The sequence below is a fragment of the Rosa chinensis genome, chromosome 6 (assembly GCF_002994745.2).
Source record: "Rosa chinensis cultivar Old Blush chromosome 6, RchiOBHm-V2, whole genome shotgun sequence".
Classification (NCBI taxonomy): domain Eukaryota; kingdom Viridiplantae; phylum Streptophyta; class Magnoliopsida; order Rosales; family Rosaceae; genus Rosa; species Rosa chinensis.
Window position 1 is genome coordinate 40,025,793 of NC_037093.1, and position 26,557 is coordinate 40,052,349.

The following is a 26,557-nucleotide window of genomic DNA, read 5'->3' on the forward strand; positions in this document are numbered from 1 at the left end:
AAGCCACCTTTCCGGCCTTGCCAACATGCCCTCACAACTAGGCTTTCTACACTAGAATAGTTATCTTTGCTTGTCCCACATCGAAAACCATGTAAAGGAGATGACTTCCTTCACTTATAAAAGGAATGCCTCCTCCCACAACTCAAATGGATCCCATTACATCTCTTGTAATCTTGTTAGGCCGCAAGGCTCGACACACTAGTACACATTCAAGTGGACGTAGTTTCCCGCTAAGGCGGGAGACGAACCACTATACATCTCGTGTCACTCACTCTCTCTCTCTCTCTCTCTCTCTCTCTCTAAAGCTAACTAGAGATCCCACGGATCACTAACGTTAACAATTATCAACCCATTGTAAGCTCCAGTTTCTTTTACATTTCAGTTTCATTTCTTAGTTTCATCTTTTGCTTATGCCTCTTGGATTTGAAATAAAGATTTTCTTCAATTGGGTCTCTCAGAGAAAAAGAGCAGCAAAAGAAGGCCACTGGTACACCATCAATTAAGGTAATTCATACATCCCCAAATCTCATAGTTTATCTTCTAAGATTTGAAATGAGATTGAAACTGAAATATCAAATATGGGTTCTTTGTTTCTTGTCTTTCAACTTTTCAGATTGAGAATTTTGAGGAGATGGAGGAATAAGTAGGTGAGAGCACACCACAAGCTGAGTTCTGCTTCCATCGATATCGAAATTGTTACAACAAGGGATACTATGATTACCAAATCTGTTTAATTTTCCTCAAGAGTGTAGCACTTGATGATTTTTGAGAAAGAGAATAGAATAATACCTCATTATGTTTATGTCTTAGACTCCCGGTTCATGAAATTTGAAATTGAATATTTATTGTTCAAAGATTTGGGTATGTTGTGGTTTGCTAGGTATGATGTGTTTGGCTGGGTATGTTGCTTTCTAGGGTATTTTGGGTAAATCTGTTGGTTTAATTAGACATAAATTAAAGGTAACAAAAAAATATATTTTTACTCGGTATACTTAGAACTTTATTAAGTACATTTAGAAAGACTCTTCTCTTATATGTTTGTCTAGTGAACGTCATATATGGTGATTTTGTATCGATTGGTATTTGGTGGTTTGACTAACTGGTTTTATGGTCAATTTTAGGTTTTATTTCAATTTCTTGTTTCAAGTTTTATCTTTTTTTTTTTTTTTTTTAGTTTTTATTGAGAAGTATTAGTGGAATTTTCAAAGTAGGAAAAAAAATCAAATGTATGGTGAACATAGAAAATGATAGGATGAAAAATGTCCTATTCATCAAAGGCTTTATTTTTAGCTTATTGACCAGAATTGATCCTAACTCTTTTTTTCCTTGTCAAAGTCTTAAATTGATGCTAAATATGAAATCGGATTTATTTTTCGATTAACATCCGCATTCCAGGGAACAAAATTGTTTCTCTGATGATGAAAATGAATCGATTGGTATTTGGTGGTTTGACTAACTGGTTTTATGGTCAATTTTAGGTTTTATTTCAATTTCTTGTTTCAAGTTTTATCTTCTTTTTTTTTTTTTAGTTTTTATTGAGAAGTATTAGTGGAATTTTCAAAGTAGGAAAAAAAATCAAATGTATGGTGAACATAGAAAATGATAGGATGAAAAATGTCCTATTCATCAAAGGCTTTATTTTTAGCTTATTGACCAGAATTGATCCTAACTCTTTTTTTCCTTGTCAAAGTCTTAAATTGATGCTAAATATGAAATCGGATTTATTTTTCGATTAACGTCCGCATTCCAGGGAACAAAATTGTTTCTCTGATGATGAAAATGAATCGAACTTAAGCTCAAAAACTCTTTTCCTTTTTTATTTTTTAGACAATAAAAACATTTCCTTGTATGCTTGGATGGTTCAAAAGAATATGGTAAATGTCCTGTCCTATCCAGCTCTATTTCAGCTTATTGACCGAAATCGATTCCAAACTCTTTCTTTCCTTGTTTGAGTCTTCAACTAACGGTAAACTATATTGACGTTCGCATTCCAGGCGAACACAATTGTTTGTCCGATGTACACGTGTTCGTATAGGAGAGAGTTCAACAATTCGACCCGACAAATCATTTGAATTTAAATCCAATGATGAAAATGATTCCAACTCAGAAACGTTTTTTTTTCTTTTTTATTCTTTACACAATAAAAACATTTCTTTATATACGCTTTGGATGACCAACAAACCAAGTTAGGGGCAATCCGGTAATTAAAGCCCTATAAAATGTCATCCATCCGATCGATCATGGCATGGTGATGATGATGATGATGATGTGAGTCATTCAGACATGTACACATAACATCCACATAGCATAAGAGTGTAGGAGAGGAGGAGAAGGAGTGTAGTAAGAATACCATTTGACTTGGTTTCAGAGAGAGAGAGATAGAGAGAGAGAGAGAGAAAGCAGAAGAAGAAGGAGAAGAACGAAGAAAGAGAAAAAGGTAAAGAATGAAGAAAATTCAATCGAATCCAATACAATTTTGACGTCCGCAAGGACACTCCCTCTCTCTCTCTCTCTAGAAGTCTCTCTCTCTCTCTTTCTCTCTCTAAGCTTAACCACCGAGCTTGTGCTCTACAGATAATACAGACTCTGAGAGAAACCCTAAAACGAGCCAGCAAGCAACCAAGGCTGAGAAAAATTCATATCAGAAATTGAACAAGACGAAGCGAATAGAAAAGAGAAACGCCGCTTCACTGTATTGGAATCCGTTTCTGGCTTTCTGGGCAACTCTCTCTCTCTCTCTCTCTCGCCCTCTCTCACTCTTCAGAGCTCTACTGCTAGCCGGTGAGTACTACTAGCCGCTCCTTTTTTTTTTTTTTTTTTTTGATTTCTTGTTGATTATTAGTGTTTTCATTCACTGGTTTGAAGCTCTTGGATTGTTGATTTGAGGGGCTTGGGGGTCCGATCGAAGTCCCTCTAATGCTTTTGGCATTTCTTGCTGCTGTTACTGGTTTTGTTTGACGGAGTTGGGTGGGTTGGTTTTGGGCGTGGAATTGAGGCTAATCAGTATTGGGGGTTTGTTCAATTTTGTTGATTTTTTGTGTTCAATTTGTGAGTTTTGGTGATTTGGGGTGGTTTTGGTCGGTAGAGTGAGAAATTTTTGAGATTTCATTTCTGGGTTCGGTAGAGAGAGTTGGATTTGTTTGTTGTTTTTGCTTTTATTTCAATGGGTGAGGTTATGGTGGATCTGAAAGTTGATGTTTTAAACAGAGATTGATGCGGAAGCCCGTGGGAGACTGCTTTCTTCGTCAAGATAGTGGGGTTCTAGAATGTGCAGAATCAAAGTCTGCTCCTTGGTTTTACCTTTCTTTGGTATTTCGTTTGTGTTTGGTAAGACTCAATATGATAAGCCCAGACACAATGCTCACCCTTTTCTCTTGGTGCACAATAAGGACTCTGAAGTCTGTGGCCTTCCGTGTTGGGGTGCAATGCTATCTGGATTGAGCTCCATGCCTGCGGTTTTTTCGTCTTGTTATGTAATCTAGATTTTGTTGAGTTCATGCTGTTTTAGATAGTTTTACTTGTCAAAAGTATTTTTAGATTGTCAATTTTGGAAATATGGTACCTTCGGGGCCGCCCAATCCGATTGGTGGTGCCCAGTCTGTTTCACCTTCACTCTTGCGTTCAAATTCTGGAATGCTTGGAGGTCAAAATGGTCCACTACCTTCTCAGTCAGCTTTTCCGTCGCTTGTCTCACCACGTACTCAATTCGGTAACATGAACATGCTTGGAAATGTAGCCAATGTGTCTTCTCTCCTTAATCAGTCTTTTGGAAATGGGATTCCAAATTCAGGGCTTTCTGGTCCTGGTAGCAGCCATCGTGGAGGTATTGATACTGGGGCTGAGTCCGATCCACTCTCTAGTGTTGGCAATGGAATGGGTTTCAATGCTCCTTCATCTTATAATGCATCAAACCTGGCTAATCCTGGTACATCTGGTCAAGGTCAGGGTCAGGGTCAGGTTCAACAATTTTCAAACCCTTCTGGTAATCAACTGTTGGCAGATCAACAACAGCAACAACTTGAGAATCAGAATTTTCAGCATAGTCAGCAGCAAATGCAACAGTTCTCTGCCCCTCACAACACACAGCAGCAGCAGCAGCAATTTCAGGCAAATCGAGGGAGCTTAGCTGGTGTTGGACAAGTCAAGTTGGAGCCCCAGTTGACCAATGATCAACATGGTCAGCAGCAGCAGCAGTTGCAGTCTTTGAGAGTTCTTGGTCAGGTGAAAATGGAACCTCAACAACTTCAGAACATGAGAAACTTGCCGCCTGTAAAAGTGGAACCCCAGCATAATGATCAGTCATTGTATTTGCATCAACAACAGCAACAGCAACAGCAACAGCAACAACAGCAGTTACTCAACATGTCAAGGCACCCTTCTCAAGCTACTGCTGCCCATATAAACCTTCTGCATCAGCAGAGATTCTTGCAGCTAACACAACAACACCAGCAACAGCAACTCTTAAAAGCAATGCCTCAGCCACGGCCCCAAGTACAGCAGCAATTTCCGCAACAGAATCTCCCTATGAGATCTCCTGCAAAACCAGTGTATGAACCTGGAATGTGTGCACGGCGCTTGACGCATTATATGTATCAGCAACAACATAGGCCTGAAGTAAGATACCCATATCACATTGATTTGTTAGTCTGTTCTGTGTGACTATTATGGTTAGTGATGATGCGTACTTTTCATATAGGACAATAATATTGAATTCTGGAGAAAATTTGTTGCCGAGTATTTTGTACCTCATGCCAAGAAGAAATGGTGTGTTTCTATGTATGGAAGTGGCCGGCAGACAACTGGTGTTTTCCCTCAGGTCTGTTGCTAGGATACTTTAATTTGGTGTATCCATCTAACATGGCGTCTTAACTAGTACGATGAGGTTATTGTAAAAGAACCAAAATGTTGTGATTCGTTTGCTATAGTATATCCGTCTCGATTTCAAATCACTTCAATCATGCATTTGCTTTATTAGGTCCTTACTTAGCTGATAAACATTTTGATTCAGTTTAAATCAAATTGTTAATGAGCATTGATATGACCAATCATGAGCGATCTCTTGAAATTTTGCAGGATGTATGGCATTGTGAGATATGCAATCGCAAGCCTGGGCGGGGCTTTGGTACGTTATGTTATTTCACGTTTTAAATTTTCAATCTTTTTAACTGTCTTGTCATGGTCTGCATTTTAACATCTCTGAAGTTTTGGCTTGACAAAAGATCCACATTTGATGTGAAAGTTAAAACTGTTCCTGCTTATTTTCATGGGATATTCTCTTTTCAGCTGGTATATAACTTATTCTTACCATACTTTCAGAAGCAACTGTTGAGGTTCTTCCCCGGCTATTTAAAATCAAGTATGAAAGTGGTACCTTGGAGGAACTTCTGTATGTTGATATGCCTCGTGAGTATCATAATTCATCTGGTCAGATTGTGCTGGACTATGCCAAAGCAATACAAGAAAGTGTTTTTGAGCAGCTTCGTGTTGTTCGGGATGGTCAACTTCGAATCGTGTTCTCTCCAGACTTGAAGGTTGCACATAAACAAATGTTTTCATGTTATCCTTTGCCCTATATGTTCCCTAGGTATTGATCCTCCTTTCTCTGCATTCATTCTTTTTGCAGATATGCTCTTGGGAGTTTTGTGCAAGGCGCCATGAAGAGCTTATCCCTCGAAGATTACTGATACCTCAGGTTATGATCAAATGTCTACTTGTGATGGATGCTTTTCTCCATGATAGCTGATTCATGATTATTTTCTTTTTCCTATTTTTTTTCCCGGAAAAAACAAATTCTAGTAGATGATTGGTTGGTTGAGTTATAAATATTAAAAAATCACCAGACATCAGTTTTTGCTAATAGTTAGTTGAGACGTTCTTCTGGTATCTGCATTGAAGTAACTTGCATTTGCATCACACTTTGGTTTGATACTTGCAAGCTTCTATCCCCTTCATTGACAAATATAAACATTTCCAAATTCATCGATTTGAAGCTGTCTTATGCTAGGATATATACATTGTTTGGATGAAGTAGGAATTGTTAATTCAATGTTATTTGAAACGTGTGAACAAGAAGGTTGATGCTTCTGCTGTATTCTTTATTGCTACGGTTGTCAATAGATTGGGTGATTTGGGTAAAATGATTCAATTCAAATCTGACTTCAGAGCTGGGGGAGAAATGGTAACGATACCAATTGCTTCATATTCAAATTAGCTGTATAGTTTTGAATGTAACTGAATTGATTTATAATGAGGTTAGTTCTTGACAAATGTCCTCATTCATATTTTTAGTTAGAAGAGTGCAACTGTTTTGAACTAGTAAAGAACTTGTAAAAGTTGTCAGGTCCTACGATACATGTTTGGATTTGAGTATGGATTTTGCTAGCTAGTACATTTATTGGTAATCCTATCTGTTGTTTTTTAGACTAGTTTCAGTATATTTTCCACTCAGGTTCTATTGTGCATCTGAAATGTTTACTTGTGATATGCAGGTTAGTCAACTTGGGGCTGCAGCTCAAAAATACCAGGCTGCTACTCAAAATGCATCATCTAATTTATCTATTCCAGACATACAAAGTAATTGTAATATGTAGGTCCTTGATCTCTGTCTCCATGCTTCTGTATATTTGAGCTTTCAAATGGTTTTTTTTTTTTTTTTTTTTGGGGATAAAAATTTTCCTGTGATGTCTTAGCAAATGTGCATCTTTCTATTTAGCAGTTCATGTGCCATGCGCGAAAACATGCACTTACCCCTCATATACACATGTAGATTGATCGGGTTCTTTGGTTCATGAGCAGTGACTGCTGCTTCTCATGTGTACTTAAAGTATAGTATCTGTATCTAGTGGCTGTCTCTGTAGGCATATATTGTTTTCATTTTCATAGTACAGTTCTTGTTTGGCCGCATATTCGTTGTGGAGGAACACACACACACACATATTTTGCAATCAAACGGTGCTTCATGACATAACGGGGGGTGTCTAACATCCTCATGTTAATGTTTTACTTACGCTTGTGATGGATTTTTTTTTAAATTTATTTTTATTTTTTATATCAATCTACTACAGGTGAAATGGTTTAAACTGCTTGCTTATTTGGATTGTGTGAACGTTGGTGATTGATTCGTTTTAATTTTTGATAAATGATTAACTTTTCGTGTGTAATTCTGGCTTAGGTTTGTATCGTCAGCTCGGCAGTTGGCAAAAACCCTGGAAGTGCCATTAGTAAATGATTTAGGCTATACAAAGAGATACGTAAGGTGTCTACAGGTAATTTCAATTTCCCAGCATGGTTGATTTGCATCATGATGGTCCTTGTGTATTAGATGCCCTAAATTGATGAGATTTGTATTTTATCACTGCAAAGTTGAAGCATTATGTTTGGCTTCTATAAGGACATGGTTGTATTTTTCATATGGTGCTTGCCGCAATTTTTTTCCTTCTTGTTTTACAGCCTTTATGTTATGTAACTGTAATAACTGAGTCTTGATTTCATTATATGTTCATTTGGTGAACTCTTCTAAAAATTATCTTGTTCATTGGATGATAACTTCCTCCAATAGGTTGTATGTGTTCACATTGTTCACTGCAGCAATATTTGCGATAGAAACACAAAAAATCCTTCTCTGATGAAAAAATTATTTTATTTAATGGTTACCTGCAGTGTTTCCCTGCCTTCTACTCAAGGGACCTGTGTGCTTTTTCTACAAGTATTTATTGAACATCTGATATCTGTCGTAGAATCTTCTTGGCATTAGTTCTATTTGTCATATTAATCAAATCGATTTCTGGTGGGTTGGCGTGGGAGTTTAAGATCTGAAGTATTATGGTATAATGAGGGCATAGCTCTCTACTGCTGGTACAAATAAAGCCATTAATATACTCTAGGTTGACATAAATGTACATTGATTGTGTTTGCATTGCGTTTTGATGAGAAGTTATAATAACTACAATCTGAGTGCTGAAGTTGTAGTCATTGTGCCAGAGATTTGTTTGTGTTAAAAAAAAAAAAAAATATTACCAAATTCTTGTGCTTATTCCTCATGAGTGTAACAGATGAATTTCAACAAATTTTGATCCTTATTTATGGTGCTGCGTTGATGAGACATGTGACTGAGTTTCCTTGCAGGCTGATTGACCACTTTTTTTTTTCCCCCTTTTGGGTGCAATGCAGATATCAGAAGTGGTTAATAGTATGAAGGACTTGATTGATTACAGCCGAGAGACAGGGACTGGACCTATGGGTAAGCTGGAACTTTTCTATTTCAACTAATAACCAAGATATAATTTTGCCCGTTTCAGTTACGTACTTGGGTTAAAACAATTTCCGATGCTTTAAAACCCTGTGTATGTTTGGACCGGGGTATGTCCAAAATCCCTTGGAGTGTATATTTCTTATGGGTTATGATTTAGTGTGCATAGCATGCGAATCATACATAGAATTTTGAATTGGTTTAATCTGGATCTAGCTGATCCCATCTGCCATTTAGTCCAGCCATTTTGGACCACGTAGTTATAAACTTGACTGTTTAATTGTTCGGTCTAGACAGTGATTGGGCTAATTCTTTTCTTAAATACCTTTAAATATAGTGTCCTGCTTTCTGATTCGTTATATACAACCATCTTAGACTCTTTCCTGCACGCATACATGTTTTGATTTTAGTAATGTTTCTTTCCAATGTTGCACTACACTGGCAGTAGAAATAAATATGTTAGGGAACCTAATAATATACCCCTGCAAATTATGCAAGTTTTTCAAATTTATTATGTTAGTGGGCATCATTATAATATTTGGGTGGGGATTCACATCGATTCATGTTAATGTTATGTTCAGAGAGCTTAGCCAAGTTTCCTCGAAGGACGAGTACTTCTGGGTTTCACAATCAAGCACAGCAGTCTGATGAACAAATGCAGCAGCAACAGCAACAGCAAACGGTGGGCCAGAATTCAAATGACGCAAGCTCTGTGCAGGCCAATATGCAACTTGCTGTTAGTAATGGACCTAGTGGTATGGCTAGTGTAAATAACGTGAACACAGCATCCACATCTACCTCTGCAAGCACCATTGTGGGTCTCCTCCATCAAAATTCCATGAATTCCAGGCAACAGAGTTCGATGAATAATGCAAACAGTCCCTATGGAGGAAGTTCTGTTCAGATTCCATCCCCTGGTTCTTCTAGTACAATCCCTCAGACTCAAGCAAACCCTTCTCCATTCCAGTCACCAACACCCTCATCGAACAATCCATCCCAAACATCTCATGGTGCCTTGACAGCTACCAATCACATGAGTGCAGCAAATTCACCAGCAAATGTATCCATGCAACAGCCAGCCCTTTCTGGTGAGGCTGATCCAAGTGATTCCCAGAGCTCTGTCCACAAAATTATACACGACATCATGATGTCCAACCAGCTTAATGGCTCAGGTAGTATGGTTGGTGTGGGTTCTCTGGGAAACGATGTGAAAAACATGAATGGGATTTTGTCTAGTAGCAACAACACAGGCATGAACGGTGGCAACTGTCTGTCGGGGAATGTCATGGGCAACAGTAACTCAGGTATGGGGGGTGGTGGATTTGGGAGTATGGGTGGACTTGGTCAGCCTGCCATGGTTAATGGAATGAGAGCTGCAATAGGAAATAATTCTGTTATGAATGGAAGGGTTGGAATGACATCAATGGCTCGAGAACAAAGTATGCATCATCAACAGGATATAGGGAGCCAGCTACTTAGTGGGCTTGGAGCGGTTAATGGGTTTAATAATCTTCAATTTGATTGGAAACATTCTCCTTAAAAGGCTTATTGGTCATGCTGGTGTTTGTTCCATTGGTTCTCGATCTAGCTGCTTGTGCAGCATGAGAAATGGCAGAATTGCCTTGTGCCCATTGAAGATTGCAGTGCATGGATGAAATGAAATAGTTAACAGGGCTTTCGCTCCCACTTGTACTAATCTGTGATTTATATATAAAAAGGAAATTTGGGTGCTGCTTGTGTGGCTGATGGGGCTGAGTTTCTTGTGGTTTCAATTGTAGGTCATAATTCTTTTTTTTTCCTTTTTCTTTCGTTTTCTTTGAAAATCTGGTCGGCTTGGTATATTACACATCGTTTCAAAGTAGTAATTTTTGATTTCTTCTCCTAGAGTTGTACTTCTGACCTATTCAATGGGGTATGTATTGTTGTTTATTTGCGGTTACAATGGGGGTTTTTAGTATACATGTAAAATCATTAGAGTAACTGAAGCTTTGTTGTTCAACTGGGCACATTAGTTATGCACTGATTCCGTTGAGTAGTAGTATTTTCAGTGAGAATCGGCATGTATGATATGGAACTGCCTGTTTTAAATTCTCATTCAGTTGTGATTAAATGTTCTTCACAGAAGCTCAACTGAGCAAAGGAGGCACAGGACATAAGGTGGACCTTGTATACCGCACAATCTCATGATTTTCCAGTACTAGACTGTTAAAATTAATTAGGGGGAGTTGAATTATCAGAGAAGACGGTTTAAGTTGAAATGCTTCTTTGAAAAGTTTAGCTGTGAACTGAAAAAGAGAATGAACCGGTCATAGAATGAAAATTTACAGCAAGACCAAGACAAATTTTATCAATTGGAAATGAGCAGCAGTTTCAAGATTAACAATGAATAGCTTCATGAGCACAAGCATGGTGGCTCACACTATAAGTCTATACACATCATTTCCCTCTTTAAAGATCTACATATTTTTCTATGGTAGCAGACAAGGTGGACTTGGGCACCGCACCAATAACACTTTCTTTCTTCTCTCCACCTTTGAAGAAGAGCACAGTTGGAATACTCCTTATGCCATATTGAGTGGCAGTGTTGGGGCTGTCATCAGTGTTGAGCTTGAAGCAGTTTATCTTCCCAGCATATTCTTTTGCCAACTCGTCGATCACCGGAGCAATCATCCGGCATGGTCCACACCATGGTGCCCAAAACTCCACCAGAACTGGGTTCTCACTTGCAATGACAAGGTTATTCCAGCTTGAATCTGTCACCACTTGAACTGCATGATTCACATGATTCGGTTAGCTCTACAAATTGACAAGGTATTTTCGAGTTACAAAATAGAAAACAAAGAACAATAGCGCAATAATAACTTCTACTTACTTTCAAAACTATACATAGAGCATCCAACTCAAAACTAATTAAATTAAAACAAAACCAATTGGCACTAGAGAGAGAGATTAATGAAGTTAGAGTTGGGTATTATACTAGGGCAATATTGAATATTGTAACTCTGCTGCAATTCTTTTCCTTCTAAAATAAGATGTACCATGCAATTTGACTTGCGCAAAACTAAGGATTTGTATTTCGTACAAGGAAGTGGGAAATGTTTGAAATCTAACCTTCATTGTTAGGTAAAGGGGTCAATACTCTTTATCACTGGACGTATAAACCCTCACCAACTCCCCGAGTTAGGTAAAGGGCCAACATATGTGACTAGCAATTGTCATTCGATTATAAATAGAGGACAAAAGAAAAACAGTTTTGCATAATCCACTTGATTAATTAAAATGACTAAACCTACCTAACATGAATGTATATCATAATACATTCCATTCTACAAATGATTACTAAGCATTCAGAGCATTATTAGTTCTTCAAGCTTTGCTGAATTTGACCCTATATATGCAGCTCTAGATATTACTTGATTCCTATGTACATTAAACAAGCAGAAGTACTTGGTAGTTCATACTGTTGCATTAGTGAGAGCACAATAGCAATTAATCAAAAACAAACAAAAAAGAGCAGGGATTGTGCAGCTGATTTTACCTTGATCCACAGCTTCACGAGCTTTGCAAACAAAGCCGGATTTCTGGAACCGAGTGCTTTTCGGAAGGGCGACGAAGGATGAAGATGAGGAGAACTTCAAACCAGACTTCCTCAATCCATTACAAGTTGGCACAATAAGCTTCTCTTTAGAAGAAAATGGCTGGTAGCATTGTGCAGCACCAACCCTAGTACTGCACACTGTGCTTAGTTGCAAGCAGTTTTCCAAAGCCATTATCTCTTTATCTTGCTGCTACCACACACTTTTGGTATAGTGAATTGGTTGTTGAAAAAGAGGCTGTATACCCTTTTGTTTTGTGATGCCAATTTTTTTGTGCAAGACTTGATGCAAGTTTTTCCTCTTTTGATGATTTTCCTATTTTGCAAGGTTGTAAATTTAACTACGTTGGAAGAGTGGATATTATGACACTAGATTGTAAGGTGCTTAGTGTGCTGGGATGTATGTGGATAATATTTGTGTACTGACCTGTCAATATGCCCCACCTGGTGTCCTCAGGAAATTGTCCCAACTCTCAAATTTTCAATGCAAGAAAAGATCCAAATGAAGGACCAAAGAGTAAATAATTAGGGTTCCTTGATCCTTACTGGTGGACCATAGACTTCTCATCCCTTATACTGGGACTCACCAAAAATATCTCCTCCAATTTTCTCAATGACAGAGAGAGTCATCAGCTTAAGCTAAACAAAATTCGTAGTTACCGACATTCCCAATGATTTGGACTTTGAAATGGTAGTACTCAATGTCACCTAAAATTTCTAGTAAACACCCTTCTGATTTGAAATGTTTGGATCTGTATTTTGATACAATTCTGTCCAATTTTTGTGAATGACTAAGCCAAATGTTACGATTTACAGATACTTACTATGGTTTGTAGTGGTACGGAGGTGAATCTATGTCTGCGAGGCAAAGGGATACCCTTGTGATTCGCGGCATTGGTTAATCCTAATCCCTATAGCTACCTCTTTTGATGGAAATTGAACACAACGTTGGTAAGTTCAAGATTGACCAAGTGTTGCAACCACGAAGATCTTATTAGACATTTTAAATCAGAGGTGTACATTATGTTCCATTCCAAACCGCAAGAACCGAACAAGAACATAAGAGGAAAAAAAACACAAAGAACAATGGGTTGGGACGATGTAATATGCCCACTTGAAGTCTGCTGAACATAAACAGGTGTGGAAGAATATTTGAAATTACACACATTGAGGGCGACAGTAGGAACCTGTTGGATTCATGAAAGGCAAGTTTATGTTTCGCATGAGAGTACACATTAGTATATTACCAATCAAAAACACGGATAAATCCATTACGCTAAAATCTTCATGTGTTGATGGAAAAAGAAACAAAGTAATAAAACAGATGAAATATATGACTTGTAGTGTAACAGCTCATATCAGTGTTAGAGGGAAAAAAAGCCGGTCAAAACTGTTGACACTCAATTTGATACTGCCTCTGCAGTCTCCAGGAGAGGCTGATCCTTGGTTAATGCTTCCCAGTCAACTTGTCTCAATTTGTTGAACCTCTCATCCAGTGTCACGAACCCAGTTTGAGGAGTAACAACACCATATTTTCCGGCTTTGTGCAGTAAAAGCACGCTAACCCCCATATCAGGGCCGTGAAACTTTCCTGTTAACAGCACTCGTAGGGGCATGAAAAGTGATTTTCCCTGCCATTAGGATTTTGATGAACAAAATTTTCAGTTCAATTTCCGTGAATGGAAAAACAAAAGAACAAAGAGTTCGCGAAATGTTAAAGATGTGTTAGAGGCCACCTTCCGCTTAAGTGATTTGCCAAAGCTCTTCACCCAGTTCTTCCAACCAGCATGGCCTTCTTCAAGTGCGGCAAGGAGTTCACCATTGTCATAAGCAGCTATGAAACTGGCTGAAAACTCAGACAGGTTGTCTTCTAAGAGAGGTTTGGCTTCCGGACTGCAGTCAGCAGAGACAAAATCAGAGATACACAGTAGTTCTGTTAACATCAGTAGCCAACAACTATCCCCTACTTCAAACATGAACTCAAAGGTAAGTCCAATAACAGTAGGACATATACATCTACAAGTGGCAAAATCTAAATGCACTAACTTGTGAATATTCAGCCCTTCAAAGAAATACTCCATATTCAGACCACTTTGCCCATACATACAGATACAAGATATATAAGTCCCAGACCAACATTAAATTTCACAGTACGAGGACAATGACGGTTGTTCAACTTAAGCTTTCTGTTTCTTGCATGCCATGGGTTCAAAAAGAGCATTCAATGCCATTTTCAACCAATTACAGGTATTTAATCCCAAAATATATTATAATGAACTCCATAATATTCGAGAGAGAAATTAATAGTCATCCTAAAAGTCAAGGAAAAATATCAAAGTTCTGGAGTGGCCAAGTAAAAGTTGATTAAAAGATGATAAAAACATCAAACCAGATTTCTAAATGCAAAAAAATTCAAATCACCTGGTTAAAGTGGTGTGTAAAGGATATGCTAGCAAGTCTGAGAGTGCTTTATCTGCATCTGGTACCAAATCAATCCCATCCTTAAGAAGCTCAACTGCATCCTACAAAATGTGGAACACAATGCTTCACTATGGATTGGATAGTAATAGAATATTATAATAGAACTAGAATTGAGAGACTAAAAGAGGTAACTCTGTTACAGAGCTATCAGAATACAGCAGATCTGTCCAGGAGAGCACAAGCTATTCTTAAGAGAAGTATCAACCATGGAAATGCAAAGGATTATATGATTTGTCTTATTAAATACAATGAACATGGACAATGTTTCTGGAAGTTATGTACTAAATAACGTACAAAAGGAAGTGATGAAGAGATGAGTCTTACTTCTACAAATGAACCCTCTGATTCTGTAAGGATACCGCTACTTTTCCATTGCTCACCAATACGTTTTTTCAACTCCTCTGATGGAAGTGCTCGTAAGTGTTGACCATTCATCCACCTTCAGTTTGTAATTTCTAAGTATATGTCAATTTGAAATTTAATTTCAAAACCTCGGCAATGCTACAGCAGAGCCATTCATTTGAGAATTCAATGAGAAGCCTAATTCTCAAAGTTACGATCCACATTAAGCAAAACGACCATGCATCTGCAAGGTGCTCATTCATCTACTTCTCCAACAGAAGGGATGCTTGGCCAATGAGATAACTAAAGAACGTAAAGATGCATAATAGATCTGAGCCAAATTACCTTAACTTGGTATTGTCGAAAATGGCACCACTTTTGTTGACACGACCAATTGAAAATTTTTCAACTGTGAATTACATCAAATTTTCAAGTTAGAGACAATCCAACAAAGGATCTAGATGTCCTAACAATAAAACGCATAAGCTGAGAAGCATATTTCTGAAGACGAGACAGAAACATGGTGAAATAGAGAGGATTCATAGGAATTCACTAACCTAGCTGCTCCAAGGTGAAAAATTCATTTTCAGTGCCATCACCCCAACCTAACAGTGCCAAGTAGTTCACCATTGCCTGTGGTAGATAGCCCATCTCCCTAAACTGTAAAGTTCTAGTTATTAGATACAATAATACTTATCAATATTCCCAGCGAATCCCTTGAAATAAGGAAAACCAGTATAAAAAAGAACAAAGAAAAGAAGAAGAAGAAGAAACTGGGGTTGGACTTCAGGGAAACCAAGGCTGAAACATCTTGTACACAACTTCTTTAGGAATGAAGAAAAGGTGAGTATTATGAAGAGATAACTACCTGGCCCACTGAAGTTGCTCCATGCCTTTTTGATAACTTACTTCGATCAGGTGCAAGAATTAAGGATACATGTGCAAAGGAAGGCATTGGAAATCCTAGTGCCTGTGTAAGAGGAGTTTAGACAACAAAATTACCTCAACAATGTTGTTGAAAGATACCAGACATGGAAAAACATGACACAAGTCTAAAAAGTCACCTTATATATTAACGCTTGCCTTAGAGTATTTGGTAAATGCTCCTCTGCTCTGAATGCACATTTTCAGAGAATCAAATGGCATAAAATAACAGATGAGCCAAATATATAGGACAGCATTCCCAAATGTTAAAGTGGGTATTATTACCTAATAACATGTGAGATAGCCATGGTAGCATCATCAACTGTGACACAAAAATTGTACACCGGTTGACCATTGCTTCTCATAATTACAAAATCTCCAAGAGTGTCCAAGTTCCAACTGACCTTCAAGATACTAGAAAAAGTTAACAGCCTAGAAAACTAATTACATATTTGTTGGTGGTTGTAGTTAATTGGTGAATTACTTAATTTTGTAAGCAGCATACTTTACCATACTTGGGGTTTCTATGCCTCCCAATATATGTATAATATCCATATATCTAAATAATGAACTACACTTACCTGCCCTCGAATGAGATCATTGATCTTCAGACTTCCTTCCTTTGGAACACGAAACCTATATGTGTAAGGAGTTCCTTTTTCCAGCTCTACTTGTACTTCTTCATTAGTTGCACTGGCCCACTTTCCTGAGTATACTGGAGGCAGTTGCTTCAGCTTTGCAATCTCCTTCATTTTTTCTAGTTCCTGGAGAGAATAAGGTTAGGAATACAAAGTGAATAAGGTTATAAGTAAACCCATCTCGTACTCAACAGTTTTTCGCTTAGCAGCAAATAGCAGTGCAGAATGAACAAATAACAGGACTCATTACACTGCTTAGAAACCCCCGAGAAAACACGAAACAGATTGTTTATTAGTCATTTCCATAGAAAAAGGTGCGACGGTTCAATAAACAAAAAAAGAAAACTGACAAATGAATGGTGTTCAAAATAACTGTGACTTTGTTTGGCCAATGAATGTCAAAATTACAAAATCAAAAGAATAAGGGGAAAAAAAAAAACTCTCTCCAAGGTTTCATGACACATTATGCATCCAATAATACAAGGAAGGACAAATCTCCTCTTTATATCCAGTGAAAAATCTACTAGGATCATATCTTTGCTTTCGGGCAGTCCTTTAACCCTAACAAATTTCACGAGTAGAGATGTCTCAAAATTCAAAGATTAAAGAAAATCACCTCACTGGAGCAAAAGCAGCGATAGACATAACCAGACTCTAAAAGCTTCTCAGCATACTGCTTGTACAAAGAATTTCTTTCTGATTGCCGATATGGCCCATAATCTCCATCCACACCGGGTCCTGCATCATTCACCAAAAATTCACCGAAAAAAAAAAAAAAACCCAGTTGGACACTTGACAAGATACACAAAATGCACCAAGACTAACAGGAATAAACACTACCAAATGCACCAAAGTCGAAAACTTTACCTCACTACCACCTCAGACTAACCCATTATTCTCAAGCCATTGCATATGCAAACAATCTAAAGCAATACACAAACGCATTCACATATATAAAAGACAAAGACCATAAAACATGGTAGCACCTTCATCCCAATCAAGACCAAGCCAAGAGAGATCCCGCAACACAGCCTCCTCAGATTCCTTAGTAGACCTCTCCAAATCAGTGTCTTCAATTCTCAAAACAAACTTGCCTCCATTGGACCTGAACCAAAAACACAAACACACTCAATACTCCCAAACTCATGTTTGGATTGAACAGAACACAGAAATAAGATTGGGAACCTGGCAAAGAGGTAATTGAAGAGGGCAGTTCTGGCTCCACCAACGTGGAGATTCCCAGTAGGAGAAGGAGCAAAGCGGACACGCACTTGGTCTGGGGTTGCAGAAGCCGAGACTGAGAAGGCCCTTCTGCCATTGAAGAGTGAGAGTCTTCTGGGCCTGTAGGATTGGCCCAGAAATGAAGGGAAGGATGTGAATTTGAGTCTCATCCTGGGCATTGCGACCAGGGTCGCCATTGCTATTGCTTTCTGGGAATTGGGTGTTTGAGTTTTTGATCAGAGACTACTTGAGAGTTGAAAAGACTGTTGCTTTAAGCAATATGGGCTTTGAGTTGTTGAAACTTGGCTCTATCTTTACGATCAGAACTAGACCCCACTCTAGACGAAAGTAAAACCCAACCAGAGTTTTATCCCCTCGACTAAAATGTCAGGTTTTATCCCCCACCTCGCGTAAATTTTGTGTTGTGGTACTGGTACAAATACAATGTTGTTTATGGTTTTGATTATATATAGGGAGATTTTACCCTAAAAATTTGATACTTTAACCTCTACAAACTCTTTTTTGGGTCTTTAGAGATTTGGAAAATTCACAAATGAGCTCATAAGATACTAATATTCTAATTCTCTGGTTGTGATTGTTTCTCTATAACTGCTTTTGTTATGAAAGACTTCTGAGTTCCGCCTTGGTTAGAAACATATAGAAAAAAAAAAAAAATATATATATATATATATACAGATCCTATCCAGAGCGGAGCTCCGCTTTGAAATTAACGTGTGAAGTTCAAGTTTTGGGTCACTTTTCGGTCGCATATCCACATCTCGACCTTTCAGTTTTTAAGTACTAGTGTATAGATCATCTCTGCAAATTTTCAGCCAAAATGATGATCGTTAAGGCATTGATAACTTCCTTAAAACTAGTACGGTTCAGGTTGACAGATTCAGTCCGTTCATTGGTTTAAGCGAGTTAGATACCTTAACGATCATCAATTTGGCTAAAAATTTGCAGAGATGATCTATACACTAGTACCTAAAAACTGAACGGTCGAGATGTGGATATGCGACCGAAAAATGACCCAAAACTCGAACTTCACACGTTAATTTTCAAAGCGGAGCTCCGCGCTGGATAGGATCTGTATTCAGTCCGTTCATTGGTTTAAGCGAGTTAGATACCTTAACAATCATCAATTTGGCTAAAAATTTGCAGAGATGATCTATACACTAGTACCTAAAAACTGAACGGTCGAGATGTGGATATGCGACCGAAAAGTGACCCAAAACTCGAACTTCACACGTTAATTTTCAAAGCGGAGCTCCGCGCTAAATAGGATCTGTATATATATATATATATATATATATCTCGAAGTGAAAGCACGTATCAAATGCTTCTTAAATATTATTAAAAACGTTGTTATAATTGAAACGCTTCGACAATTGGAAAACACTTTCTATGATTCCTAAAAGTAATCCAAAGGGTATGGCTATGATATGTTAATATTTCTCATGGGGAAATGATCACTTACCCAATTTCTGCTTAAAAATTGCCCACTTGCTCCACTAACTGTTTTTTAACCCCGTTTACCCAAAACACTCTAAGGGATTATTTCCCTAATACCTAATTAATTCTTTTTTATTAATTTTTGAGACTTTTTTGCCCTCTCCTTCTTTCTCACTTAGAGGGAGAAATCATCCTCCACCTTGCCTGACTCCGGTGACCAGTGGCCGGCCGCCGACCGGCGACTAGAATCCGGCGAACAGTGACCGGAATCCAGCTACAGGACTAGTGTCAGGATTCTGGCGTATGAATTTATTGCCCATCAATAATACTCAGTAACCATATTATTGCCCCCAATAGACATATTATTGCCTCCCAATAATCTATTGACTCTATGTTATTATTTGTGAGAATTATGTTTTTGATAGCTGATACGTTTATTTGTGTTTATAGAGTGGAATTGTAGTGTACTATGTTGGTCTATTGGGGGGCAATAGACATATTATTGCCCCCCGATAATCTATTGACTCTATGTTATTCCCCCGATAATCTATTGACTCTATGTTATTATTTGTGGGAATTATGTTTTTGATAGCTGATACGTTTATTTGTGTTTATAGTGTGGAAATGTAGTGTACTATGTTGGTCTATTGGGGGACAATAGACATATTATTGCCCCCTAGTAACATCCCATATTGAACTCTGCCTCAAAGAGAAAGAGAGAGTGAGAGAGAGATAGAGCATGGCAGTGGAGAATGTAATTGGGACTCATGCAAAAAAAAAGAAAAAAAAGAAAAAAGAAAAAGAGAAAACTTAAAAAAAAAAAAAAAAAAAAAACTGTGGAGAATGTCATTTCATCAACTCCGGCTACAAACCAAAAATGCTACTCTCTTCGCCTTCCAAGTGAAAACCCAAGTACTCAACACAAACCATTTCAACATCAAGTGAAACCCAAAGTGAAATGGTTTGCGGCATCTACAAGACAATCGCGGACGTCCATTACGAGGTCGACGAGTTCCAGCGCCTGATCCAACGACAGGAGACGGTCGACACTGTGAGGAGTAGCGTGTGGGAGAAGCTGAGGATGAACGATGAGCTGATGAAGTTGCTATTGAGTTTGGACTCCGTGCCGGGGGTGGACCCCACAATGAGAGAGGCAAGGAGGAAGGTGAGCCGTCGGATCGTGGGGCTGTAGGAGATCGTGGACGCGGTTGTTCAGGAAGACGTGGAGGGGTTCTGGGGTGGGTGCGGCGATGGGGGTTTGGGAGGGACTACTGGAACGACGTCGTGGCGAAGATGGAGGAGGGGTGGTGTAGGGAAAGAGGAGGTGAGGAAATGGAGAGGTTTTCTGCTGAGTATTTGGGGTTTCGCTGCCGAAAATTTCCAATCCAAATCCGAGAGAGAGAGAGAGAGAGCGAGTTAATTAACAGGGGCAAAATTGTCAGTAGATATTAGATTGGGTAAATGAGGTTAAAAAACTCTTAGTGGAGTAAGTGGGCAATTTTTGAGTTGAAATTGGGTAAGTGGTCATGGCCCCATTTCTCATACATCAACTATTTTTATCACTTTGAGGACTCATTTTACCACTTGAGGACTCATGTAGTAACTAAAAAAATTTACTACTTTAAGGACTCATGTTACCACTTTGAAGACTAATATTACTATTTTAATGACTCATTTTACCACTTTAAAGCAATTGTATACATGTCATACGTTAACACATTATACAATTTCCCGTAATCCAAAATGGAGTTTTAACTTGCTCTCTTTTGAGATATCATGTTAAAAATCAGTAGGTGATTGATCACATGCCGTCATGCCCCTATTTTCTGGACTAATTTGTAATTCAAGTTACGTAGTTGACCGCATGATGAGTGATATGACAACTATAAACAAATCAATCACGTGACGAGTTTTAACAAAAAAAATATGAAATTTAAGTAACCGTAAGTTTTCCGTATATATACACTGAATTTGTGTTTATTTCTAGTTTTAGAATATTTGAAATATTCTTCAAAAACAGGGGGCAAATTTACTAGTTTTTTATTATTATTATTATTTTTTTTTAAATTTTTTTTTAAGGGTAGAATAATAATTTGACGATATCGTGAAAACTGAAGGAGTATTTTGGCTATTAAAATTAAGGGGAAAAGAAAATTTAAACCAAAATGTCCTAAAACCCTCTTCCGGAAACTAAAACCCTCCAAAACCTAAAATCCCAGTCTCATAAACCTCTCAATCCTCGGCAGCTCCCTCCCTAAAACCCATATCGACTTTCCCACACCTTGCAAACACCCAGAACCCATTCCTCTCTCAATCTCCACACCCTTCATCTTCCATCAACTTTTGCCACTCTCTGCTTTTCTGCTCAGGTACATGACCACTATTCTTTATTTCCTGTGGATTGCACAGAAAGGCAAAGCATTTTGCATTGTGTTTGATGTTTGGGTTGCAGCCCAACAATGTCATCATGCCTTTAACCAATGAACACCATTGCTTTCAATTGCTTCTAATTTTACCATGCTTGTGTACTATGGAATTAGACTATTATGTTCCTTTAGAAACTGTGTCTATATGATTCTGTAAAGCTGGTTTGAATTCATTTTTGAATGTCTCTCATGTAAGACTTAAATTCCTATTCCATGTAAGGACTCTGGGTTATGGGTTTTTTTTGTTTCAACCAATTACCGTTCTTGCATTTCTTGACATTTTTTTTTTCACAAATAGTTAGGATGAATTTTTCCTTTTTGATCAACTTAGCCAGACCCATTGAAGAAATGTATAACATTTGGTACTTCTTTGGTTTTTCTGTTATTGGGCAGTGAAAAAGCTGCTTCTTGCTTCACCTAACTATAAAGTACAAGAATTTCTGCATCAAAGGGTTTCTTGAGATAGATTGTACTAATTGGAGAAACTACAGCTGCCGAAGATCTCTGGGTCCTAGTATGCTAGGCACCCGAAGACAAATTCTCAGCCATTCTCATTACGCGCAGAGGTTTTATTCATCTGAATGTTATTCAGTTCTCAATTCACCTGGTCTTCAGCATTGGTTCAAGAATTGGCAAGGACTCAGAAAACAGAAACTGACTGCAAGCACTTTTGCTGCGGCTATTGGTTTTTGGAATCGCCGAAGAGTCGGGCTTTGGTTAGAGAAAATTGGAGCAACTGAGCCCTTCTCTGGTAACCTGGCTACCTGTTGGAATAATATTAAAGAAGAGGAAGCACTTGAAAGATACAAGTTGATAACGGGAAATTCAGTCTCGTTTCCTGAATTTCAAGTCTATGGAAATGTAAATCCAGGAGATGACTGGCTAGCAGCTTCACCAGATGGGGTGGTTGATAACATGCTGTATGGATTGCCACGACGAGGAGTGCTAGAGGTTAAATGCCCCTTTTTTGATGGAGATATGAGCAAGGCTTTCCCTTGGTCCCGAATTCCTCTTCACTGTATTCCACAGGCTCAGGGTTTAATGGAAATAGTTGACAGGGAATGGATGGATTTATATGTTTGGACGCCTAATGGAAGTAGCCTATTCAGGTTATACCGAGATGCAGCGTACTGGGATATGTTGAAATATGCTCTCTCAGATTTTTGGTGGAATCATGTTCAACCAGCAAGGGAGTTGTACAGTAAATCTCATGCTATGCATCCTCTCATTGAATCGCTGAGGCCACAACCCAAGCATGAACATTGGCAATATATAGTTTATGAAAGTAAGCGCATTGTTGAAAGCTCGGATTTATTGTGGCGTGAAATTCATGGCAAGCTACAAAACTGATGCATCTACGATCTTTTGGTTTCCATGAGTTTTGAAGCACATATATCCCAGCTGAAACTGAGGCAATTAGTTCATTTTTGGTTCACTTTTTATGTGACTTAGAGTCCATGTCAAGTAGCTGGCATATTGGTCTTCTGATTGACATCAGTTACTTTCATCACTATACTCATAATTCTTCCCAAGTGATGAAAGAAAAATATACTGTGCTACAGGGTATAGAATTTGCAAATTGCAATGTTGCTGATGAGAGTGACCACATCTTTGTATTAAGAAGGAATTGGCATATTACGGTCATGAAAGCAAAATTTAAGAGGATAACTACATCCCTTGCTATTGTCATAACTCTAGGCCAGAACATTGTAGTTGACTCGTACTCTGGAGAAGTTTGAACAGGTTAGTTTTGTTTGTATTTTTTGGTGTGTAGACACTTTTATACTTTAAGCAACCATGATACCACCTAAACATAATCAAACCTCTCAAGGGAGCTTTTAAGTCATGCATCTGTAGCTTAAAACACAATACTAGTAGGTTACTCAGTACTCAGTCCTTTGCAGCAACTGCTTGGATTTGTTTTCCGGACTAGTTACAGTTTTTATTGTGCATTTTTATCTTGTTTTTCTTCAATGTACGTAACTCTTTTTTGGTGATAAATGATAAGTTAACTCTGAAGGAAATCATTAGAAAGTAAAGCCTTCTAGTTTTACTTGCTCTATTTTATTGTAAATATCAAAGATAGTACCGTTTGGCATTTAATGTGTTATATTTGCGTAATTGTGCAATGCATGGCACTTTAAGTTTTGACTGTTTGAGTATTTTAGTGGTGTAGGAGAACGGTGAATAATATCTAATAGACACATCTGTGATTAGTCACATGGTGGATGAAGGTTGTGAATGACTTTGTTATTCTCGAGTTTTATAGGTTTCAGTTTTTTTTTTTTTTTTTGACCACTTTGAGTTTGTTAGGTAAAAGTAACAAAAAATTGAAAGTACTATAGATTTTCTACACACAGAATCTATTGAAGCTGGGGGAAGTGCTAGAGGAAGTACAACGATTGGAGGAAGTAGACGATATCGTGTTGAAGGTAACCATCAGTTTAGAACAGGAAAAAAAAAAGAAAAAAAGAAAGAAAGTTAAAGGTGAAATAGGTGAGATGCACAGGCAGAGACAACCACATGATAATTTGTAGAAAATCATATTATGTGATTTGCTCCTTTGAGTTCATATAAAATTGTAAATCCTTTAAAAAAAAAAAAATTATAAATGTAGCAGTGTTCTTGCCCTGGTTGGTAGTTTATTAAGTGTTAATTTTAGATTGATATTTTATTTAGGCACTGCTAGATGTTTATGGTACTCCAAATGCTCTGTTGCAGACAATCAATAGTTTCTTTTCTTTGTTTTCGAAGAGTTAGCCTTAATGTCTCTAGACACTTACGTAGTAACCGTCGCTTCTGTGGCAGGTGCAGGTAGCTTACTTCTGATCCCCAACAAAAGAAATGTGAGGCAGGTCATATATCAAAAATTCAAGATCTCCTTCCCAACTTTGAGGAATTTAGAGAAAAATGGTATGGCGTTATTGTATTTGCTTGCCATTCATGATACTACATATGCAGTGAGTAGGCTTTCGAAACATGACGTCCTTGTAACAATATGATGGCTCTTTACACAGGAAAATTTCTTGCGGCTACATTTACCATTTTGTGTAAAAAAGAAAAATAGTAATGATATCTATCATAAGTTCTTAATACATATGCTGAATAAAAGTTATAACTGAAAATACTGTCAGTCACAACTATCTATGTTCTCAAGTATAGGTTGTGACACGTTATCTTGGGTCACCATAACTATTACCATACTTATTATCGGCTACTAATTTTTTCAAAAAAAAAAAAAAAACATTATTTGTTGTTTGTGATGAACAACTTCAATTACAATAATAACCTGTAATAAACAATAGAATTTAGTAAACTTAAATGGTAATTATGCCTAATAATTTTTCTTATTGTTCTGAAAGAAGGGTGTTGTTCAATTGTAACTCTACTACAGTAGCCCTCATTTGTCCCAAACTCCGATTGTGGTCTACTTCCAGAGCTCCTCTTCTCTAATATCAGTGGCTACAAGATCATTGCAGGTTTTGCACAGCTCAAACTTCAATTAATAGGCCTTTGTGTTTTGTTTTGTTTTGTTTAGGTTGAGGTAATAAATAGCATGGAGTTGACTTGGTTACTTTCTTCTTTTTGATAGACGCAGCTAACAGTATGTGAAGGATGTGAAGGACTGAGATTTCTCATGGTTGTGTTTGATTTTACATGATATGATCAAATACAGGGTTGGTCTCAGTCTTCATTTTTACTTCTGTTGATTCGTGTTAATGCTGATTGCTTTGACTTATCCTATTTAGCGTGCTGGCTAATTTGGTTTGCTACATAACTTAGGGAAGCACATAGTACTGTCACCTTGTACCAATTACAGCAATTTTACACAGCATAACCTACGTAAGAGATACAAAAGTCATGTCCATTTTTTTTCCTTTCATGAAGTAAATGAATTTTACTAATGTGGCAACTCGGACCTGAGGAGAAACCTTTGCTTTCCAAATCTTAGTTTAAGAATATGAGTTATTAGAACGGCTGCACACATCGCTTCTATGGCTTGCATGATAATGACCTAGAACTTTCGAACTTCCAGCCCCTATATCTCCCCCTGAAAAATGCATACACACATCTTCGAACTTTACTCACAGTGAATCAAACTCTTCCTGCTCAAAACCATTAAGTTCCTTCTGAAACCATAATCCCAATGGTCATCTTTCACTCAAAAATCTTCCATGACATGACATTAAAGTAATGTCATGGAAGGTTGTCACTGTGTCTACTCATATTCATATATTCTACTTTGGTTTGAAACTGATTTTAGGTGTATAAGCATCATTGGAATTTTTTCCCTAGTGAATTAAGCAAAGAGCATTAATAAAGCACACAAGATTTCAACTAGGTATACTTTTGAGTTTGCATATCTAGATTATTCGATCTGTAACTTCTCATGACCATAAAATTTCTATATGCCAGTTCTTGATAGCTTTTGTTCTGGAACTCTTTTGCTTGAACTAATTCCATAATCTAATGGAGAAAAAGAAAAGAAACAACTTTCCTATTCTTTTCAGTAGAATCTGAATAGATATGCTGCTGAGTTACTTGGTTTTGTGCCAAAATACCTCATTTCCCACATCTTTTCATTTGGTCTTTTTTATGTTTTTGTATATCAGTGTTCTTTGTGCTTCATTGTCCTTATAAGGTTGACTCAGTTTTCAATTCGATATTTTTGCGATGGCTGCAAAGTACTTAACGGGACTTACATTTATGCTAATTGCTTGATTCAGGTCTTGGATGACATTGGAAGGAATACTGGTACTGAATGCTGATATGTTTAAAATTATTGAAGTCATCTAGATCTTGAAGATTTTAAACTTGTTTACTTAGTTGAAATAGGGAACTAACTTACAGCCTGACATTGATGGTATAAATGCTCTATATTGGAAACAATTTAATCTGTAAGTTAACATTCCCTTTTGGTACAGTGATGACTGATGACATAAACCGAAACAGAACAATTACGAACTCTCATTTTCTTATCATCCATTTAGTAATCAGATCCTTCATTTCTTCAGACACACAATATGCTAAAATATATTAACCGTTTTCTACAAGGATGGTTCAAATTTTTGGTCTGAAAGCAGTGGTTTAATTCAGGCCTCGCATATTGATATTTGAACCCAGCAAATTTCCGGTTTTTCCCTCATTATATTCTCTATATGCCTCCCATTACCTCCTCAAATCACAACATATTGATAATAGGGCAGTTCTTTGTTTTAAGCCTATT

The 26,557-nt window shown here is 37.6% G+C and overlaps 4 protein-coding genes and 1 pseudogene across 9 annotated transcripts; 3 read left to right on the forward strand and 2 right to left on the reverse strand.

Moving 5' to 3' along the window:
- The first annotated feature begins 2,313 nt into the window (after positions 1-2,313).
- LOC112173982 (transcriptional corepressor SEUSS) lies at positions 2,314-10,247 on the forward strand. Its single transcript, XM_024311668.2, has 11 exons — positions 2,314-2,437; positions 2,575-2,781; positions 3,208-4,614; positions 4,697-4,816; positions 5,074-5,122; positions 5,317-5,531; positions 5,624-5,692; positions 6,489-6,586; positions 7,172-7,265; positions 8,170-8,239; positions 8,830-10,247. The coding sequence occupies exons 3-11, from the start codon at positions 3,556-3,558 to the stop codon at positions 9,786-9,788; spliced, it is 2,733 nt and encodes a 910-aa protein (XP_024167436.1). The 5' UTR covers positions 2,314-2,437; positions 2,575-2,781; positions 3,208-3,555; the 3' UTR covers positions 9,789-10,247.
- A 329-nt stretch (positions 10,248-10,576) lies between these two features.
- Positions 10,577-12,157, reverse strand: LOC112173983 (thioredoxin M-type, chloroplastic). Its single transcript, XM_024311669.2, has 2 exons — positions 11,787-12,157; positions 10,577-11,016 (listed from the first exon to the last, which is right to left on the reverse strand). The coding sequence occupies exons 1-2, from the start codon at positions 12,016-12,018 to the stop codon at positions 10,697-10,699; spliced, it is 552 nt and encodes a 183-aa protein (XP_024167437.1). The 5' UTR covers positions 12,019-12,157; the 3' UTR covers positions 10,577-10,696.
- An 881-nt stretch (positions 12,158-13,038) lies between these two features.
- On the reverse strand, positions 13,039-17,749 carry LOC112174439 (glutamate--tRNA ligase, chloroplastic/mitochondrial). Its single transcript, XM_024312208.2, has 13 exons — positions 17,414-17,749; positions 17,215-17,333; positions 16,845-16,966; positions 16,172-16,354; positions 15,876-15,994; positions 15,731-15,779; positions 15,535-15,636; positions 15,224-15,326; positions 15,012-15,075; positions 14,649-14,763; positions 14,265-14,365; positions 13,580-13,736; positions 13,039-13,474 (listed from the first exon to the last, which is right to left on the reverse strand). The coding sequence occupies exons 1-13, from the start codon at positions 17,644-17,646 to the stop codon at positions 13,244-13,246; spliced, it is 1,698 nt and encodes a 565-aa protein (XP_024167976.1). The 5' UTR covers positions 17,647-17,749; the 3' UTR covers positions 13,039-13,243.
- Positions 17,750-19,643: 1,894 nt separating this feature from the next.
- LOC112171322 lies at positions 19,644-20,356 on the forward strand (annotated as a pseudogene).
- Positions 20,357-21,082: 726 nt separating this feature from the next.
- On the forward strand, positions 21,083-26,419 carry LOC112169769. Of its 6 annotated transcripts, XM_040509436.1 has the most exons (7): positions 21,083-21,273; positions 21,724-22,615; positions 22,893-23,073; positions 24,139-24,243; positions 24,693-24,809; positions 24,923-25,007; positions 26,058-26,419. In XM_040509436.1, the coding sequence occupies exons 2-3, from the start codon at positions 21,847-21,849 to the stop codon at positions 22,922-22,924; spliced, it is 801 nt and encodes a 266-aa protein (XP_040365370.1). In that variant the 5' UTR covers positions 21,083-21,273; positions 21,724-21,846; the 3' UTR covers positions 22,925-23,073; positions 24,139-24,243; positions 24,693-24,809; positions 24,923-25,007; positions 26,058-26,419. The 6 variants fall into 6 exon arrangements, with proteins under 6 accessions (XP_040365370.1, XP_040365364.1, XP_040365366.1 ...); XM_040509430.1 differs by having other exon boundaries at positions 21,724-23,073; positions 26,058-26,416; XM_040509432.1 differs by lacking the exons at positions 24,923-25,007; positions 26,058-26,419 and having other exon boundaries at positions 21,724-23,073; positions 24,696-24,915.
- The last annotated feature ends 138 nt before the right edge of the window (positions 26,420-26,557 follow it).